Below are 19,360 nucleotides of genomic sequence, written 5' to 3' on the forward strand. Positions count from 1 at the left end.
TCTTTTTTATGCATTTATTTGAAAATTAAAAATTGAACTGTTTTTATTGTTGTAGGTTTGGCCTGTATTTCTAGAAATGCGCAAATTTTATCAGATTAAACTCCATAGGTGGTCTATTTAGAAATTTGAATGGTTTTGAAATTATGTTTCGTTATTTAGATAATAGAAAACCCAGAAACCTACTTAAAGATATATAATTCATATTCATTTATTATAATTTTGGGATGGAAAAGACATTTTAAACCTAAAAACTACAAACAACGTGGAGATTTTTGTCCGGGGGAGGGCAGTCTCTCTTTTTTTATAAATTCCAAGATTTAGACCTTAAGTTAACAAGAAATAAACACAAATGAATATATATATATATATATATATATATATATTCATTTATTTATTTCAGTAACAAATTATCTTATTTGTCTATTTAGTTCTAAATTCGAAATTGATCTGTTTTTATTGTTGTAAAATTTGCTTGTTGCCAATATTTGTTGTAAAAAAAATTTTTTTGTAAATTTATATCAACTTATCGTGATTCTGTGATGAAAAAGAAATTTCAAACCTGAAATCTACAAACAACGCGGAGATTTTTGTCCGGGGGGGGGGGGTATCTTTTTTGTAATAAATTCAAAGATTTAGGCCCTAAATAAACAAGAAATAAACGCAAATGAACATACATATTAGGGTGGCCCAAAAAATGACATTTGAGGAATTTCAACGGACACGTTGGCTAAATCGTTCTTTTAGGCAAATAAATTTACCCATGTTTTTTTATTTGCAAAAAGAAATATTTTTAGCCGTTGCTCTAGCCATTTTTATGCCTTACGGAGTTTAGGATGGAAAATGTTTCCAATTTTTACTTCTTCGATTTTGGTCAGGAAATTATGAGTCAATTTATTTGAACTTTTATATACTTGATCTCTTATCAGTAAATATTGTATTTATCGAAATTCTATATCTCAGAAATGTTTTGCAAAAGTCTTAGGCATATCAAAAATCGCATAAAATGGCCATAATTAGAGGCTCATTGTAAGCCAAGGATATACTTGTGTAACTTGATATTTTGAAGAAACCTTTTTGAAACTATTGAGAACAGATTTCTAGAAAAAATATATGAATAAACTTTTCATTTAATTGAGAAGAGAGTAAGAAAATCTTATGAAAAATGACTCATTTAAGTTAACACCGGCTGAAGGGACTGCAGGTGGTTGGCAGCAAAAAAAAGTTAACCATCGGTCGGGCCTCTCATTGTGCACCGTATTGGCTGGATCCATAAACTACGGTCATTGACAATGAGGAGAAAGGGATAGTAATAAGAAGTTAATAAATCTATAACTGCTCTCCGGGTCAAACCTGTAGCTGGTGTTAGCACTTCTCAATTTTAAATCAGGAAATTTTGAAGCCCCAGACCAACGGCTAATAATTTTTTTTTTTTGCAAGTGAAAAAACATGGGTGTTCTGCCCAGAGGGCGGCCCGGTATTTACATATGGGATCACATGAACTCCCATCTAATACAACGCTGCTGAAGGCTGGTGACATTCTTAGCATAAACACATAAACCAAAGACGACTCTCTCGTTTCCAGTTCTACCCCTCCCCCTTCCAAGCCTCCCTTATTAACTGACGTTTGGTAAGACGAACGTTACAACAACAATCTCAAGGTAAAAGAATTACGAGAAACTATGCATCTCAGAAACTAGATATTTTATGTGTGTCTGAAACAAAGAAAAAGGGATGCGAGAGTAGAGAAATAGAAAATTAGGTGTTAAAAGGCGGATTTCAAATATGGTTAAGAGTAGATTGTGCATCACATGCTAGGCAATCAGTAGGTCTGATTTTGAATAAAAGCGTGAAGCAGCATCTCTGAGATCATGATTTCGTATCTCCCAGACTGCTGTTTGCTAGAATGAAAGTAGGAATCAGAAGAGAATTTATTGTAGCATGCTACGCGCCAGTTGATAGTGATCCCAGAGAAGTAAAAGACCCCTTCTGGTACACTTTAAATGACACAATAAATATTTGCGATCGTAGTGAAAGAATAATTCTGCTTAGAGATATGAATGGATGGGTAGGTATCCAAAATTAGGATACAGAAAAAGTTTTAAGTAATCTTTGGGATCCAAGAACAAACTATAACGCAGATAAATTACTGGGTCTATGCTTAGAAGTGGATGTACAAGGGTCATGAGGGGTACTGATTGCAATACTCATCATTTCCTTCTGATCTCCAAAATTAACTTACACTGTAAAAACAGGTTGTAGAATTTTAGTACGCTAAACTATGTAAAGAGTGGACTCACGCACAGTCGCGTGAAATTAGTATAGAAATTTCTAAAATATCACAAAAGTGTAAAATTCGCAACTGAACTGAAATTCAATATGTGGCATAAGATTCAACAACGGAAAGTGGAAAATTTCTCCAAAATATCAACCGAACCTTAAATACTTAAATCATTAAGATCATATTAAAAATATATTTACAATTACGCAAGCGTATATGGCACAGCATTTATAATTTAAAATCCGTCAATCGCATTCATGCTTTCACAGAAAGTGAGCAATAAAGTTTTCAAACTAAAATACACGTTTCGCTCATGACACGCGAAGAAAAGAGCGAAAAAGCAAGGTCCATCGTGAAAATCAAACAAATGTGGAACATTATGTGGACGAATCTAAAATGACTATGAAGTGGAGAAATTTTCGTTAGAAAATAGAAATTTATGCGCAGTCGGTAATTTTACCAGTTGAGGGAATTTTACTTTGTACAGCTAGAGTTCTTTTTTTACACACACTAAACGTAGTAATTTTTAACACGTCATATGAATTCATGCAAAGTCATTGAATTAAACCTGTAAGAGACGTCATTCTGCACAACATGTGGAAATTTGCTTTCTAACCTGTAATTTTAATGTGTCTAAAGTGACATATTATATGTGCAAATTTACACTTTAAATTGCAATTTTAAAACGTGTTTTTACAGTGTAGTTAGGGGATGGAGAAAAAAGACAACAAAGAAAACGAAACAAACCTGAATCAAAATTGAGAACCCACAGAAACCGGATGTGCGAATAGATTTTCAAAATAAGATAATCGAAAGAATAGATAGGGCAACGTAGGACGAGCTTAAAAAAAGCAAAGATATAAAGGGCGAATGGACAAAGTTCCGGGATATCATTGTTAAATGTGTAATCGAAGTGCGTGGTACCGCGGTTGTAGGAAGAATGTCTGGTGATGCGTGGTGGAATGATGAAATTCAGGTTGCCCAAAAAGCAAAGAAAGACGCATACAGGAGAACTTTAAACAGCGCAGGTCTTAGCAATGAGGAAAGAAATGGACGTAAAAATTATTACAGGCACAAAAAGAGGATACAAACGATTAATTAAGGAACGTAAAGATACAATTAGAGCAGAAGAAGAGAAGAAAATACAAAACGACTTTGAAGGAAGCAAGAAACTGCTTTATAAAAAAATGAAGGGAAATAAAAGTACAGATTTTGCCAGCATGAGAAATAGTAATGGGCAAATTCTATATGATGCGTATGAAAGCTAAAAGTGTTCTACGTAAATGAGCTTGAGGGCGTTTATGTAAAAAATTCGTTATGCTTGGCAGACTTAAAAGTATAAAAAAGTAAGGATTTTCGGTTACATTTACGAAGAGTCAAGTTTATAGCATTATTTCTTATACAAGGGACAATGGGAAAAATTTGAAAAAATTCATGAGTATGAGGAAAACTATTGTGAACCAATTGCAGTTGAGAAATTTGAGAAATAATAAAAATTGTTGCTTAAAGAACAAAAATGTGCAACTATATTATCTTCAGTTCTAATAAAGATATTAAAGCGATTGTAAATTAACGCAATTGACATGAAATTCATGCGCATAATAAGCGAGAAAACCCTAATGGACAAAGTAAGAACGAGATAATTCTAAAAGAATGTGGTGCAGAAGAGACGCTAGTAGACACATGGGAAAGAAATCGGTTAAGATGGTTCGGACATGTTGAGAGAATGCCAAATGAACGACTAACGAAACAAGTTTATCAAGGTAAAGTAAATGGCAGCGTGCCCAGAGATAGACCGCGGAAAGAATGGTTAGAATGTGTGAATGAGACTCTAGTTAGAAAAGACATAAGAAGTCACAGAAATACGAGAGCCTACATGAAAAAATGCATGGACATAAAAGAAGCTAGAGAAGTATGCCAGGACAGGAAAGTATGGCGGCAAATAGTTAATAAAAAGAGTGTCAGTAGAGTGAATGACGCCTGAAACAAAGACCTTGGCTATTAATGGACCCAAGTGGGGAACCTTACATAACTACTTCGTGAGGTTCTTCGCTTGGGGTGATTGCTAGAGAGATTGATCAGCAGCCTAGGTCGGAGCAGTATTGCGGAACGAGCGTGTTATTTACTTAAATAGCACGAGAATTCTGGATCAATCTGAAAAATCTCTATCCTTTCCACACACTACTCCTTTCCCCTGCCGAGTGAGTCACGCCTACCCCGAAAGGGAAAAGGCTTAATGGTGTAACTGGAAACTGTAACGGATAAACTCTATCATTATTTTCAATCACCAAGAAGGATGTGATAGTCTTATTTTTGTGAAAATCGCTATATTTTTAGAAATTTTTTTTGGTTGGAAAACAAGTGACAGAAAGCAGGGGGGGGGGGCTTTTTCACTGCCGACCGCTGGTGCCTTTCTTCGACCCGTAGTTCTGAATCCTTGGGTGGAACTTGGCAGATGCATATAGTTTTCTCGCCTACAGTAGACGCTTTCAGAAACTATTTTATGGGACCATTCGGAAATGAAGCTATAAGACACCACAACTGCGGTATGGAACACGATGTTTTTAACAAGGTAGATAGAAGTAAACTTTGGAAAGTCCTGAAAGAGTTTGGAGTCAATGGATGGCTTCTAAAAGCTATAAAAACAATATATACGGATAGCAAAGCGAGTGTAGGAGTAAATGGGAATTTTTGTGACTGTTTCGATATTATTCAAGGAGTTAGCCAAGATGAGAATTTGAAGTCTTTAGAAGCAAACAGAATTTTTTTTTAAGAAAGTTATGTGAACAAATTTAAGGCTTTAACATTTTCCAGTCAAAATGATCAAAGTTTTCTATTGTGAATGTTTTGTTTATTATTCTCGGACTTCTCCGAACTATTGACCACAATGGCAGGGCCTGCGATTTTTACGAATCAGTTAGCTATAGGCTGAGGCCAAACAGTTGACATCTGCTAAGGATTAAAATTTTGCGACCGATAAAACTTGTGATTTTGTAAAAAATTATTCGCTCATTTGAAATTCGGAACCTGTAAGTCTCAAGAACTACAGGTGTATACAATTTTCTGCAAAAAGATTAAAACTTTGATGTTCCACAAGTATCTAGTTAACTGTTGGCGATAGGAAAAGATGGATCACATTTTTAGATTTGCCATCCAAAGAATATTATTACTGCGGTTAAAGAAAATCATTAATAAATAAAAAATAAATACCATAGAGATAAATAATATAAACATTCGGTAAAATTTAAAGCGGATTAGTCATGACTCTCCGAGGTCTTTAGAACCTTTTGTTGTCGGTGTCCTTAAGTTCGGCTTGAAGACGAAAAATTTCGACTTAAGGCCAAGAATTAAGTCTCGATCGCGGCCAGGAGCAAAACTTACAAAAACTTTTTGGCTATATCTTGGCTATGTCTTGGATAAAGACTTAGCTAGATGAATTATTTTTACACGGGATAGTTTGCCATGCGTTTCAGTTTTCTGTGAACTTCATACTGACCATATCAATGTTTAAAATACGTTTTTGAGATTATAATATTCACTATTTTTTATATTCAAATTATTTTTCGAAAACTCAGTAAAAATAACATCATTTATTCATAGTGTTCATTTTTGAAATGGAGATTAATAATATTTCGTACTCAGAATACTACTTTGTCGTCGTGTTTTAAATACGCGTATGATGATATCAAACTTCGCTACTGTAATACGAATAAGTGTAATAAAAACTCGGTTCGCCCTATTTTGAAACGATATTATACTAAATTCTAATTTATTTTTTTCATTTATTCTAACAAAAAACTCTCAGTGTATAGATTATAAATAGTTTAATAATCGTTTGCTACTCTGAAAATCATTTGATTAAACTTTTAATAATAAATATTAAGAAGCATTAAATAATGTCGTGCAAAGACGTATACGTTAATATTTATCTCAGAGCGCTGGTTTATTACACTTGCTTTCCAATATAGAAAACTGTCTTTGAATAGCACAATTTACACGAAGAGAAAAAAAGGCATATGCTTCTTTCAAATTGTAAATAATTACAGATAGTTCAACTAACTAGATGCAACTTAAATGACTTCATTATCTTCATTAGAACTGTCGAGAGTAAAGTTTTATAATTATTTACAAAAAACGAACAATTTAATTGATATATACTGAAAACTTTCCAACGGCAATTTGTTAAAATATGTTTACAGTACGATAAATGATTTTTATTCAGATTTTGCTATTCTTTTTTCAATAAAGAACTATGCTGGAAAATTCACCGCCGTTAAAAGCTGTTAAATTTCCTGAAAATTTACCGCCGTTAAAAGCTTTTAAATTTCCTTGCTTTTTAACAGATTTTCTGTTCTGTTAGCTATTAAATTTTTTTAGCATATTGGTTTCGGGCTTATTAATGTGCAACACTTTAACCTTTAAAATAATCATTCATTCATTAAACTACTATTTTTCTTCAGTTACTTTCTTCACGTCAAAGCCAGAGGATTCGATTTTCTCGCCGATAGTAGATCGGTTGCACAATGCAAAAACACATATTTTTGGTGCACTCTAATGTATATACATATAATCACTTTTATTTAAGGCTGATAAAAGTAATGGATAAGGATATAATATGTCCAAATAATAATTATTATTTGAAAATGCAGGAACAAGGAAACTTGAAAAATTGCAATAAGGTTTTCGATATCACTTTTGAAATTAATTGAAGATTATTCACAACTTGTACTGTCTGTTGGGGTTGTAACAAAGGATTTTCAAACGCTTTTAGAGTAAAAAAAATTCTGGTGATGAATGCAGTTACGTAGAATATACTTTTTTCTGCAAAATCGATGTTTCGAAAATAATCAAAATTGTTAAAAAACCATGAATTTTTTTCTAATATTCTTTTTAGGGATGTTTCAGGTTTAGAAGGAGAGCAAAATAACTATAATTGCGATTCTGGAGTATTATTAAGTAAAATAATATGTTTCTAGCTTCAAAAAAAAGTTCATGTGTGAGCTATTGCCCTTTTATTTCGTATATACAGACCGACAGACACATTCGTAAAAACCTATTTTTCGGATTCAGAGGGTCTCAAAATTTTGACCTTTGAGAACAAATTTGTAGATATTTTTTGGATGCACAATGTGTGCCTTATCATTTTTCCCCTATCTTTCATAGTTTGACCGCAAAATGCAATTTTTGATTTTTGATTATTTTTTGTGCGGTCAAAATTTGAATTTTCAATTTTTCGAAAAAATTCAAAAAGTTGATATGATAATCTTGTAGGGCTATGGAAAAGCGAATTTTTTTCTTTCAAGTACTATGAACAGAGAATCACAGAGAATTTTTGAATCATGAAAAAATTGGTATGTACTCAAAAATGTTCAAAAAGGGCTCACTTTTAGTATTTTTATCCTAAATGTTTCACTAACGAACTTGGCCTTTAGCTTAGGACACTAAAAGAGTGTACAAGAGGCCAATCTAATAAATTAAATTTTTCAAAAATTATCGTGCTTACAGTAAGGCAGACAGACATACAGACAGACACATTTGTAAAAACATGTTTTTCGGATGCAGTGACTCTCAAAACGTGGACCTGTTACCTGTACAGAGAATACCCGCACTTAGCATTTTTTAATTTTGAAAAAAGTGGTTTCAAAAATATTCAACATGTACCCACTTTTTGAATTTTTATCCAAAATGGCTGGCTAACGAACGTGACCTTTAGTTAAGGACACTAAACGAGTGTACCATAGGCCAATCTAATAGATGAAATTTGTCAAAAGTTATCATGTTTACAGACACACATACATGCAGTCAGACAGACACATTCGTAAAAACCTGTTTTTCGGTTTCAGGGGGTCGTGAAACGTGAACATCTAACAAAAACTGGGGGGGGGGGGTCCAATTTATATTTGATTATCCTCGAAACTTCGATTTTTAAATGAGAATTATATTCTACGTAACTGCATTCATCGCCAGGATTTTTGTTACAATACAAATTTTAAAAAATATTTTGTTACATCGATATAAACGAATTCTTGCAGTAAAAGCTGATTCAATAAAGAAATAGCGACCCCACATTGAAATATATTGAAAAAATCACTGGTTTCAAAGTTTAAAAGTTTCAAGAGTTTCTTCTAACTGAAGATATCGTTTGAAAATCTGAAATAATCATGGGGACCATTTTGATATGCAGAAAAAGATTTTTGCAAGCCATAGTCAAAATAAAACAAATCTTTTTTGGCAGCTGACCATAAAAAACTATATAAAAACATCAAAATTGCTCACCACACGACAATTTTTTCAAGTTGGGAAAATATTATTTTACTTAATGATACGCCAAAATCGCAATTATAGTTATTTTGACTTTTCCTTCTAAACTTGAATGTATTTTTAGGTCCTAAATGATCCTTTAACATGATATTAAAAAAAATTTATGATTTTGTAACATGTTTTATTGTCTTTGAAACTTCGATTTTTGAATAAAAGTTATTTTCTACGTAAATAAGTTCATTTCCAGATTTTTTTCGTACAGTACAAGTTTATGAAAATCGTTTGTAAAATAAAAATAAATTAATTCATACAGTAAAAACTAATTCGATGACGAAATGGTAACTGAACATTAAAATATTTTATCGAACAGAAAACTGTTTTCAAAGATTGAAATTTCAAAAGTATCTTCTACCTGAAGATATGGTTTTAGAGATCTGAAAAAATCATGAATACTCATTTTAATTTGTAGAAAAGGATTTTTGCTAGCCATAAACAAAATACAAAATTTTTAGTTTTTTCGGCCCATATTAATGTCTACTCCTTATATATTTTCCTTTTAAAAGTTATAAATCAAAATTTTATTCAATTTGGACTTAAAAATGTTCAAAAAATAATATTTAAAAATTAAAATTTTCGTTCATAGATGGTCTTGAATTTTAACGTTCAAAATTTCAACATCAAATGCATCAATAAATTTATTATCAATAGATTATAAATTTGAGTAATTTATTGGAAGATTTTACTTTCACGATTTTAATTTAGAAATTGCCATTTTCAATGTTTCAGGATATTTTTATAAAGTCTATAAATGCACTGATTTAAAAATGGGCTTAGTAGATGCAGAATTTTATTATTTTTATATTTACATCAGGTATATTTTAGTTTCAGTGTGTAAAATATGCCAGTTGTTAGAATTTGAAAATCAGAACTATCACAGCTATTAATAATTAATGAATATATTAATTAAGAACAATGAACTGCCAACATTTACTTCATACGGGCCCTGAAATAGAAATTCTCATAATTTGATATGCTCGAATAGGATATCACATTGCTATCATCCCAGAAACTCGTTTTCGAGTCCTTCCGAATTCCTGCCAAATTTTGTCAGATTCATCTATAATTAGAATTTTTTCTGTTTTAGCTTATAATATATATGAAACAATTTCTAATAAAAATATGTATTTATATATTTTTTAATGAGCATAATTTTTGTAATATCATAAGCGTGACTGCTAATTCAATAATGTTGGAGGGTGTCTATGTGAATGCGTGATCTTCAGCGCATGTTGGATTTATTTGTTTTTTCTTCTTTTTAAATAATGCGCTCTTGTGCAAATTTGAGTTAAATAGTTTTAGGTTATATTTAAGTAAATTTTGTAATTCTTCTAACGGCTAGAAATGACTGTTCAAAGTACTAAATATAACAACAGTTCGCCTCTGTTCCTGCATTGCTAAGTACAAATAGTAAAATGAAGTGTGATTTTCAAGCAGACTGTTTACAGTAAAGTACAGCAGACTATTTCACACTGTGCGTTTATTATGATTGAGTGTGTCGGCAAGCCTTAGACAAAATGCACAGGGCCGTCAAATTAATAAAATGCACTTACTTTCTGTTTTTGTAGGTTTTTTTGTATCCGCTAAGTGTTTGGAATTCTCAGATGGCATCAATTTTTTCTTCAGCGTTGATGGAGATTGTGGTGCAGATTTTAATGCAACATCTTTTTCAGTTGCGTTGGTTTTTTTATCAACCTTCGCTGTCAGCTTAGCATCTGCTGTTTCTACTTCGGATTTCTGTGTGTATTTTGAAATGATCGATTCTTTTGAGTCATTATTCAAAATATGAACAACAGTGGGTTTATCAGCAAGAATTTCAGGCTGCACATGAGGACTCACAGTAGAAGGAAAATGATCAGTATTTAGGTTTTTACTCTCTAACATCTTCTTTAAAAGACGAGTTTCTTTCAGTTTGAAAACATGTTTATGCGTTTTCTCTCGAAAGGTCTCCTCGGAAACATTTTTTCTACCTTCATCTTGATTAGCATTACTGCCGATATCATAATCGATTACTTCCTTTTCTGGAATACCTTCGCCTGCCTTTTTTTGGTCATCGTCATCTTCTTTAACAAATTCTACTTTGTCGGCCCCTTTCTCATCTTTCTCTTCACCCTCTTCACTCTTATTATTTTTACGTTCTTCACCTTCGACTTCACCATCGCCATTATTATTCATATCATCCATTGCGCTTTTGTCGGATTCAGCTTCAATATCCTCCGTATTATTTTCTTCGTCCTCTGAACCTTTTCCTAATGAATCAGGAAATGCTTCTTTATCCTCATCCTTTCCTTTACTGATACTCGTTTCGAATTTCGAAACCTTCAACTTTCGTAGTCCATGTTCGACTTTTACTGAAGAAAGTTTTTTCGTCCTCCCAAACATCCACTTCTCATTATTTTCTATGTGTAGTAACTGAACCTTGTCAAGTTTTTCTATTGAACTCAAGCTTTGGTACTTTTTAGAAGGTAGAATCAGATCACCGACAATCTTATCTAAGCATTTACCTCTCACTGAGTTGCAGGTTCCATGAGGCTGCTCCGACGAAACCAGCAGGCCTCCATCTCGAATCCTAAAAGCATATCCGGTGTAAATCAGCAAAAGTATAACCAAGAATAGAGCATACTTCTCCAGAGCGGGCAGAGCCATTTCACAAACGTTTACATTAAAACACCACAACACCTATCAGCAGATCACAAGTATTAACTGCAGCTTTCTTTTTTTAATTTAATCCACATTTCTGTAAAAATTTTATAATAAAAATAGAGAAAAGTTTCACTTTAAATTAAAAACGCATTTTCTTAAATAGCTCAAAAAAACTTGAACAGACTAGCAATAATAAATATTACGGGACTCAGAATTTTGGACATTTATCAAAGATACACAGGGGCTCGATTAGCCTCGCCAGACTAACAACCGGATGTTTCTGCCTTCCTGGCTATGGTACGTAAAATTAGAGCATATGGCAGGCTCCCAAACTAGCCCAGGGGAAATTTTATTTAGCTTCGACATTTCGAGGCGGGGAGTGCGACTCGAAGCTGCGCGGTGGCAGTAAGCAAGCGAGTAAATACAATGCGAGATGAAGACCAAGTCTCGGACTTTACTTTTTTTCTACTAGTCTCCTTCCCATCCTCCTCGCTGGAAACGTTTGAGTGTTACGCTAATAGACCACCCACAACCTACAGGCTCGTCCATATCTCTGTAAATAGGCTGAATTTGTGAGAACACTCAGATTTGGGATGGCGTGCTGCTCAATATCAGACTATTTTGCTCTGTTATAATTTTAATTCTGCCGTACAAACTAAAAAGATACATAAGTGCAATCTGACTCAAACTGAAAAAATCGAGAAAAACTTCTTGCCCAAAGAACTTTAATATCGAATAAGATTTTGGATAATTAAAATGCGTTATTTGGGTCAAAATAATGTGCTTTTTTATATTTTGCAATTAAAAATTGATTTTTTAAAATAATTTATATTGAAAAATGGACTTGCGATGTTTAAATAGTAGCAGAATGTCAAAGATACCAGGCAAGAACAACACAAAGTCACCTGCCGATGATGCCTTTGTTAAAGAGCACGAGCGCAGCCTCAAAATACAACATGAAAGCATAGTAAGGGACACTGTGTATTTAATGGCTATTCCGAACTTACCCGAACTATCGCCGCTAGTGTATAGCCGAGTATAGCCGGGACTTATTGACCGTGGATTTCCGATCAGAGTCCGAGCTAATTTACAAGGCTGAAATATACGTAAGGGCAAGCGATTTTTTCCGTTTGTCAATTCGCGTCGCAGTCGGTCAATTTTACAAGGCAAAAAATTTACAAAGTTCTTTAGATTCCTTTTCATGTGTATGCTGATGACGTGTTGACTTTCTTGTACAACTTTTAGCACACGCAAAGTGCTTTGTGTATCTTTTTTTGTTGTATTTTTCAACTTTTTCGACTTTTCTCATTTATAAACAAACGTTTTTTGCAATAAATATTAATAATTAACAGATTTTATTACCATATTTAGATGCAGCTTTCTCTTACGAATCCAACGATACCAAAAACTCACTTTTCATACAAATGTCACTTATGTATGTTTTTAGTTTAGACGGCAGAATTCACGTTGAATTCAGAAATGTAAAAATATTGGCATAAATATTTTAATAATTCAATTTATAGCATATTCTTTAATTAGACTTTTCGAATGCCTAGTGTAGCTTTTGTGCCAATTCAAAATCTAATTTTTGTCAATCTAAGCTAAAAGAATTGAAGTTTTGCACTGGATTGGTTAAAAACGTAATTTTCGCTGTTTTCTGCTGTGTTACCTACATGAGCTTGTGTAGCTGAATCAATATTCACTGTTCTTCAAAAAATCTGCTTTAGCAATTCGATTTTTTAGGTTCGATTGCCAAAAAGGGATTCGGAATTGCGGTGCAAAAGCTACACTAAGTATAATAAAAGTGTAAACCAGAGAAATATTCTTCTAGTACAAAAATTGAAGCTAATAAATAACATTGTTCTTTAATTAACCCTTTAATTAATTAGAGAAATTTTTGAAACATTTCTTCATGAATTAGTGTCTCATCAAGACTGAAATTAAGAAGAATGTACATAAAGCAACATCGCAGTTATTTAGAAAGTGAAATTATAAAAAAGGATACCATATGTGACGCTTTCCACTTGTTATAAAAAAGTTTAGGGCATGTGACACAGATAAATACCTATATTACCAACCTCACTTTATCAGTTCACTGAATGCTTTTTGAACCTAAGAACTTTTTTTGTAAATAAAATAACGAGCTAAAACTTTGGAAAATGTATTAAAGGTACGTTTAGGTACTGCATTTTGGTAGGAACTTCACTGAAAATTGTTTTATCTTTTTTCTGAACTTCGATATTTTTTGAATGTTCGAACTTTTTTTATACATAGAATATCGGGCTCAAACTTTGAGAAATACAAGAGCCCAAAGAAAATTACATTTAAGTACAAAGCTTAATAATAAAAGATGTAAAAAAAAATTTCAACTATCAATTCCATCGGCATCAGCCGGTAACGTTGTACACGAAAATACAAACCCTGGCGGCCACTAGACGAGGCTCTAGAGGGTTCGTTATTTCGTGTACAGCGTTACCGGCTGATGCCGATAGAATTGATAGTTGAAATTTTTTGTACATCTTTTATTATTGAGCTTTCTACTTAAATGTTGTTTTCTTTTGGCTCTTGCATTTCTCAAAGTTTGAGACCGATATTTTATGTAGAAAAAAAGTTTGAACGTTCAAAAAATGTCGAGGTTCAGAAAAAAGATGAAATAATTTTCAGTGAAGTTCCTACCAAAATGCAGTACCTAAACGTATTTTATTGTACTCTAATACATTTTCCAAAGTTTCAGCTCAATATTTTATTCACAAAAAAAGTTCTTAGGTTCAAGAAAACATTCCGTAAACTGAAAAAGTGAGGTCGGTAATATACGTATTAAGCTGTGTCCCATGCCGTTAACTACACACACGTACTGGCATGTGCTGCACTAGCTTATTGTACGAATAAACTGAGCGGGTATAAGAAAAAACACGGATTTCCTATTAGACGCCATAAGCATTTAACACGTTTAGAAAGCGGACCCAGGATCTAGATACTAAAACGCGATTTGCGAAAATCCATTAAAAAGAAACCAAAAGGAATTTTTCGGTTTCGTTTATGGAGTATTAACTGTATGTAAAACATGTTCCAGAAAAAAAATGAATTTCAGATAAAATCTCAGTTAACATGTTCAGAACACGAACCCTTCAACTAATTGGCAATTAACGCATGTAAATAAACGTTCTATGAAAAATCTTCGTGCTTCGCGGGCACATTCTCAACGCGCGCTGCGCGCGCGGCTCACTTCACTCGCAAGTTGAGCGTGCCGAGGGCGCGCGACGGTTGAATCTCGCACTTCGCACTCGAACATAATTACACCTCGCGCTTCGCGCTCGGATATTTATTCTTTGCATTTGGAATGCTTGAAAAAAACTTTATCAAAAAGATCTCTTTTAGATGGCAGTATTTATATGCGTCTTCATATTCTGAATTGTCTACTTAATTAAGTATAGTTAAATATTAAGTTTCTCAAAGCTTTGTAGGTTTCGAGGTACACATGCTCATCGTGAAACTCGCGCTGCGCGCTCGATTTCCGTCAAACATTTGTAAACAGGTTTTGTTGGATTTTTTTCTCGTAACTTTCGTCGTTTTTCCACACATTTTTTTTAATTTTATTTTTTTTCAACGTTTTTTTTGACAAATTAAATAAATCTTTTTTCATATCCTACATAGTTTGTCTACAAAATGGATTTTTTTATTTTCGATTATTTTTTGTGCAATCAAAATTTGAATTTTCGATTTTTGAATTTAATCAAAAATTGGTTATTATAATCTTGTAGGGCTTTCAAAAAGAAATGTTTTCCTTTTTTTGACTTTTTTTCATATCGTGCGTTTTTCGGCTTCAAATTTTGATTTTCGGTTAATTATAAAAATTTTGAAAATGCTATAACTCTAAGAAACTTTCTTTTTATCGAAAAAAGTCATTGGGATAAATTGTTTGTTCTTTTTAATACTATAAATATCCGTACATAAAAATTTTAAATTCAGAAAAAAGTTGTCTCAAAAAATTTCAAAATGCGCTCACTTTTTGAATTTTTATCAAAAATGGCTCGTTCACGAACTCGTCCTTTCTTTTAGGACCTGAAAAAAGTGTGCCAAAGATGAATTTGATTCATTCATTTTTTCGAGAGTTATCGTGTTTACGGACGGACGGCGGACGGACGGATGGACGGACAGACAGACGCCATCGTCAAAACCTGATTTTCGGATTCAGGGGGTCTCGAAACGTGGAGATCCGTTGAAAAAGTGTGATGTCAAATTTCCGACAATTCTAATACTTTCTCAATCATAAATGATGAGAATGTAAAAAAGTCATATACATACAATAAGCATATTAAATTCCAGAAAAAGTATAGAACATGCTTTTTGAGTTAAACGTTGAAGATAAATAATAATTAAAATTCCATAAAGTAAGAAAACATTCTTTTAAATTAAACATTATAGATAATTAATAAAATCAAGTGCAGACCCCATGTTCGTGGGCAGCTCCAAGAATGGGGGTTAGGAACTGAAAATATTACTAGTTGCAATTTGTGGAAGTTACAGTATGTTTATTTTTTTACGAAATCTACTAAGAGGTTAAAATTTCTGAAAGTTTGCTAAATGTCTCGATTATAAAATGATACAGTAAATTGCAAATCTAAAAGGAGAAGACCGTCATTTCATGGTGGGGTAAATGTAGCACGAGCCTGTCACGAATTTCGTAAACATTGCCCAAGCCATCCCAGCTTAAAATGCCGGATAGAATCCGAATGAAACCGGATACGATCCTGATAAAAACCAGATGAATCTTCTATTTTCTACGTGACGTCAATTACGTACGTCAAATTATTTCTCTAACTGTATAGGATATAAAAATAATATATTATTGATCTTTTAATTTTTTAAACAACTTTAATTTGCTTAAAGAATTATTGTTGTCAAAATATGTTTTAAATCTTATTTTCTGAATTGAAAATAATATTGGATGATTTCAAGGAGTGGTGAAGTCTACTAAAACTTTATGTAATTGTGTTTAGGGGGGTAAGCCTGCAAATGTTGCCCCCGCACGTATCAAGTTCATATTACCACTGTAGATGGGCACCCATGTGACGAAATATTCCTCTAAAGAATAACCTAAAAATTTTATTTTTAGGGAAGTTATGTAGGGAGAAAGTAAAACCAATAAAGTAATTTTTCTCGAAAACTACTGAACCGATTTTGACGATCGAAATATATGTTATAGTCGCCCAGAAGACTATTTAGCAAACGAATTTTGAAAAATAAAAAATAGGGGTAAAAAAATGTAAAAACATTTCCAAACTTTTATTCGAGGTTATGTTTTCGAGATACACCTCTAGATTTGGGGGGGGGGGGGGCTGGAACTTTTACTGTCTACTTTAACATCTGAGTTTTACCCAAATTTTACGTAGGGGCACTTCATGGCATAAAAACAAAATCTGGAGCAGGGTACCGTGCGTGTATTGCGTATAGCACATAAAATTACCTGAAGGCCTGGAACATCAGGGATCGATATAAATTGTATTTACGAATTTTGATATTATATAAAATATTTTAATCAGAATCACCTGCAGTTAGCCTATAAAAATTAGTTTCCGGGCACCACTATGAGGAGGTTGCAGTACGCTTTGAACTCCATTTGGGGTGCTTAATTTCGGTGAGTCGCCTTGCTTCTTACCATTTCGGGTGCGTAATTTCAGTGAATCCCATTCCTACTTACGATCAGGAGCTGCTTATTACATTAATCATTAGCGCTGTCACTTTCAATAACTGGAACATAGTTAATTTTCTTGAATACATCACTGAGTAATTCTGCAGGTTTAAGAATGTTGTATAAGTACTAAGTATGTGATAAATAATAAACAACTGCAGTAATGTGTGAACAGCAACCAACTGCGTTGGCCATTAGCACATTCCCATATGTAATGTGTCAAATCAGAAATTCCAATAGTATTGGACTTGTACCTTAAAAAGCATATATAAGCTATGCGAGAAATGTGACGAGATGAAACTTTTAATTTGAGCATATTTGACTCATCTTTTACATATTCAATTCTTAGTTTACCATCTGTATCGATCACTTCTGCAAATCTGACACACCTCGAACAAGTAGGTATCATCCAGGGAAAAAAATTTTTAAATTTCTTTCAGTCATTTCCGGAAAATCTAATATTTCGTCTGATGTAACACAGTATTAGTATTTTTATTTTATTTTATCATTTTTAATAGAACTTGACAAAGAACAAAAGGTTACACCAGTTGAATTTATGTTAGGGAATTCTCGCCGGAATTGAATATTTGACAACGTAAGCAGTGAGGCCTCATAGAAGATCTTTTGTACACAATTTAAGGATATGTTAGGAAATTCTCGCTGGAATTGTATATTTTACAACATAAGCAGTTGGCTCTTATATAAAGCTCACAAATGCACACAATTTAAGGTAATGTTATAGAACTCAAGGCGCAATTAGCCCATGCCTCTGCTTTGTTCCAGTGGAAGTTTTGAAAAACAAATTTCCGAAGAAAATACAAATGAAAGTTGGATCGGTACTTTTCTTTCCCAACTTTTGCCCACACGAAATGAGATATCGTGTTAAAAATTTGGCACCCTAAAAAGAAGGCATGCAGGGATGTGTCTCTGGTCTTAAATAATTAGAATTGTGAAAAAATTTTGTTTAATTACTATTTTAGAGCAATACCGACCGTGCTGTAAACCACTTGAAGCAATTTTCAAAGTTGTCAATGGGCTATTTATGAGGTTTATATTGATCTAAGTGGGACAAGACAACAAAAGTCACTCACAAATATTATGCACAAATAATGCAAAAACTAATGTTTGCACTTCAAATGCAAATAAACAAATTTGGTCTGACATACGTATCAGCTGTGTCAAAGCAGCAATATTGCAGCTTTGAACTTCTAAGGGTCTGTGGGTAAAACAGATTGCATGATTACCGACAGAGAAAACGAAAAGTCAAACTTCTGCTGTAAAGTCTAAATGCGACCGTCGATAATCATTATTTTCATAAATAAACTTTTTCTTCCTCTAACTCTTTGCAAGGCCAGGAACGATCCTTTAATATTGATTAACATTTCCCAAAAAGAATTTCCGCGTTATTTAAACTTTTATTTTTCAATATGGGTGAAAAAATATTGATCTTAGGGCTGACTTGATCAGCTGTTATACTCGCCACATGGCCTTAAGTCTTCTTGAAAATTTATAGATCAGAATCTACAATTGTTCGAATTTATATGTTTTTAAAAAGACGTTACTTTTTCCGTTTAAAAATATCTAATTCCGACGAGAAACCACTAACATAACCTAAAATTGTTCAAACTGTTATATCTTCAGGAAAGAGCTAACTGTTTAGGATGACAAATTTTCGGCAGTTTTGGAATTTTAAAGTTTTATAAAAGGCACAAGTGCTTTTGTTGTGAAATATTAATTTCTGACAAGAAATCGTTGACATAACCTAAAACTGTTGAAACTGTAAAGTTTTCGGAAAGACAACTGTTTCTGATGAAAACTATTCAAATTCAGAAAAAATTTCATAACATTACCTCAAATTGTTCTAAGCTATCAATTTTATAAAAGAATTAGCTGACTCTGTAAAAAAATAACCAATTCCACCGAGAATTCTCTAACATTAAATTGTAGGAATTTTTAATTTTTCCTAAATTGTGTGCATTTGTAAGATTTCTGTAACACCCAACTGCTTATATTGCAAAATATTCCATCTCGGAAAGTTTTCCCTAACATAACCTCAACGTTCACTGTTCATGTCTATTTAAAAATATATATTCATCTCGAGAGAAAACACCACAGAAACTAAAATAATTTGAACTTTGAATTTTTATTAAAATCTGAGTTTTTTTAATTCTAGTAACATGTTTGCGGCGACATCTTTTGGGTAGTTATTTATTTAGATTCATCATCCAGAAAGTTAGTATCGTGGCAGGCAGTAAGATACCATGAGCGGGAAATTTTAACAAGACATACGGAAACGTTCATAAGTAATAAAAATGATCTTAATTATGGATGATATAGATAAAGTAGTCAAATTAATAATTAGAAAATAATAAATAAGGAATAAATAAATATGAAAGTAATTATATGGAATATAATATTGAATATTTAAT

At 32.8% G+C, this 19,360-nt stretch overlaps 1 protein-coding gene across 8 annotated transcripts in view; it reads right to left on the reverse strand.

Annotated features, from left to right (window-relative positions):
• LOC117172978 overlaps positions 1-11,592 on the reverse strand; it is a 283,642-nt gene extending 272,050 nt beyond the window's left edge. For 2 of the 8 annotated variants that reach the window (XR_004467089.1, XM_033361307.1), the window contains exon 1: positions 10,150-11,589. Coding sequence is in view for 7 of the 8 variants with exons in the window: in XM_033361307.1 (XP_033217198.1) it covers positions 10,150-11,242 (1,093 nt within the window). In the remaining variant the exon portion in view is untranslated. Of the gene's footprint in view, positions 1-10,149 lie in introns of all 8 variants that reach the window. The other 6 variants (XM_033361311.1, XM_033361309.1, XM_033361308.1 and 3 more) reach the window with 6 other exon arrangements.
• Positions 11,593-19,360: the final 7,768 nt, after the last annotated feature.

The sequence above is a fragment of the Belonocnema kinseyi genome, chromosome 5 (genome assembly GCF_010883055.1).
Source record: "Belonocnema kinseyi isolate 2016_QV_RU_SX_M_011 chromosome 5, B_treatae_v1, whole genome shotgun sequence".
In the NCBI taxonomy this organism is placed as follows: Eukaryota; Metazoa; Arthropoda; class Insecta; order Hymenoptera; family Cynipidae; genus Belonocnema; species Belonocnema kinseyi.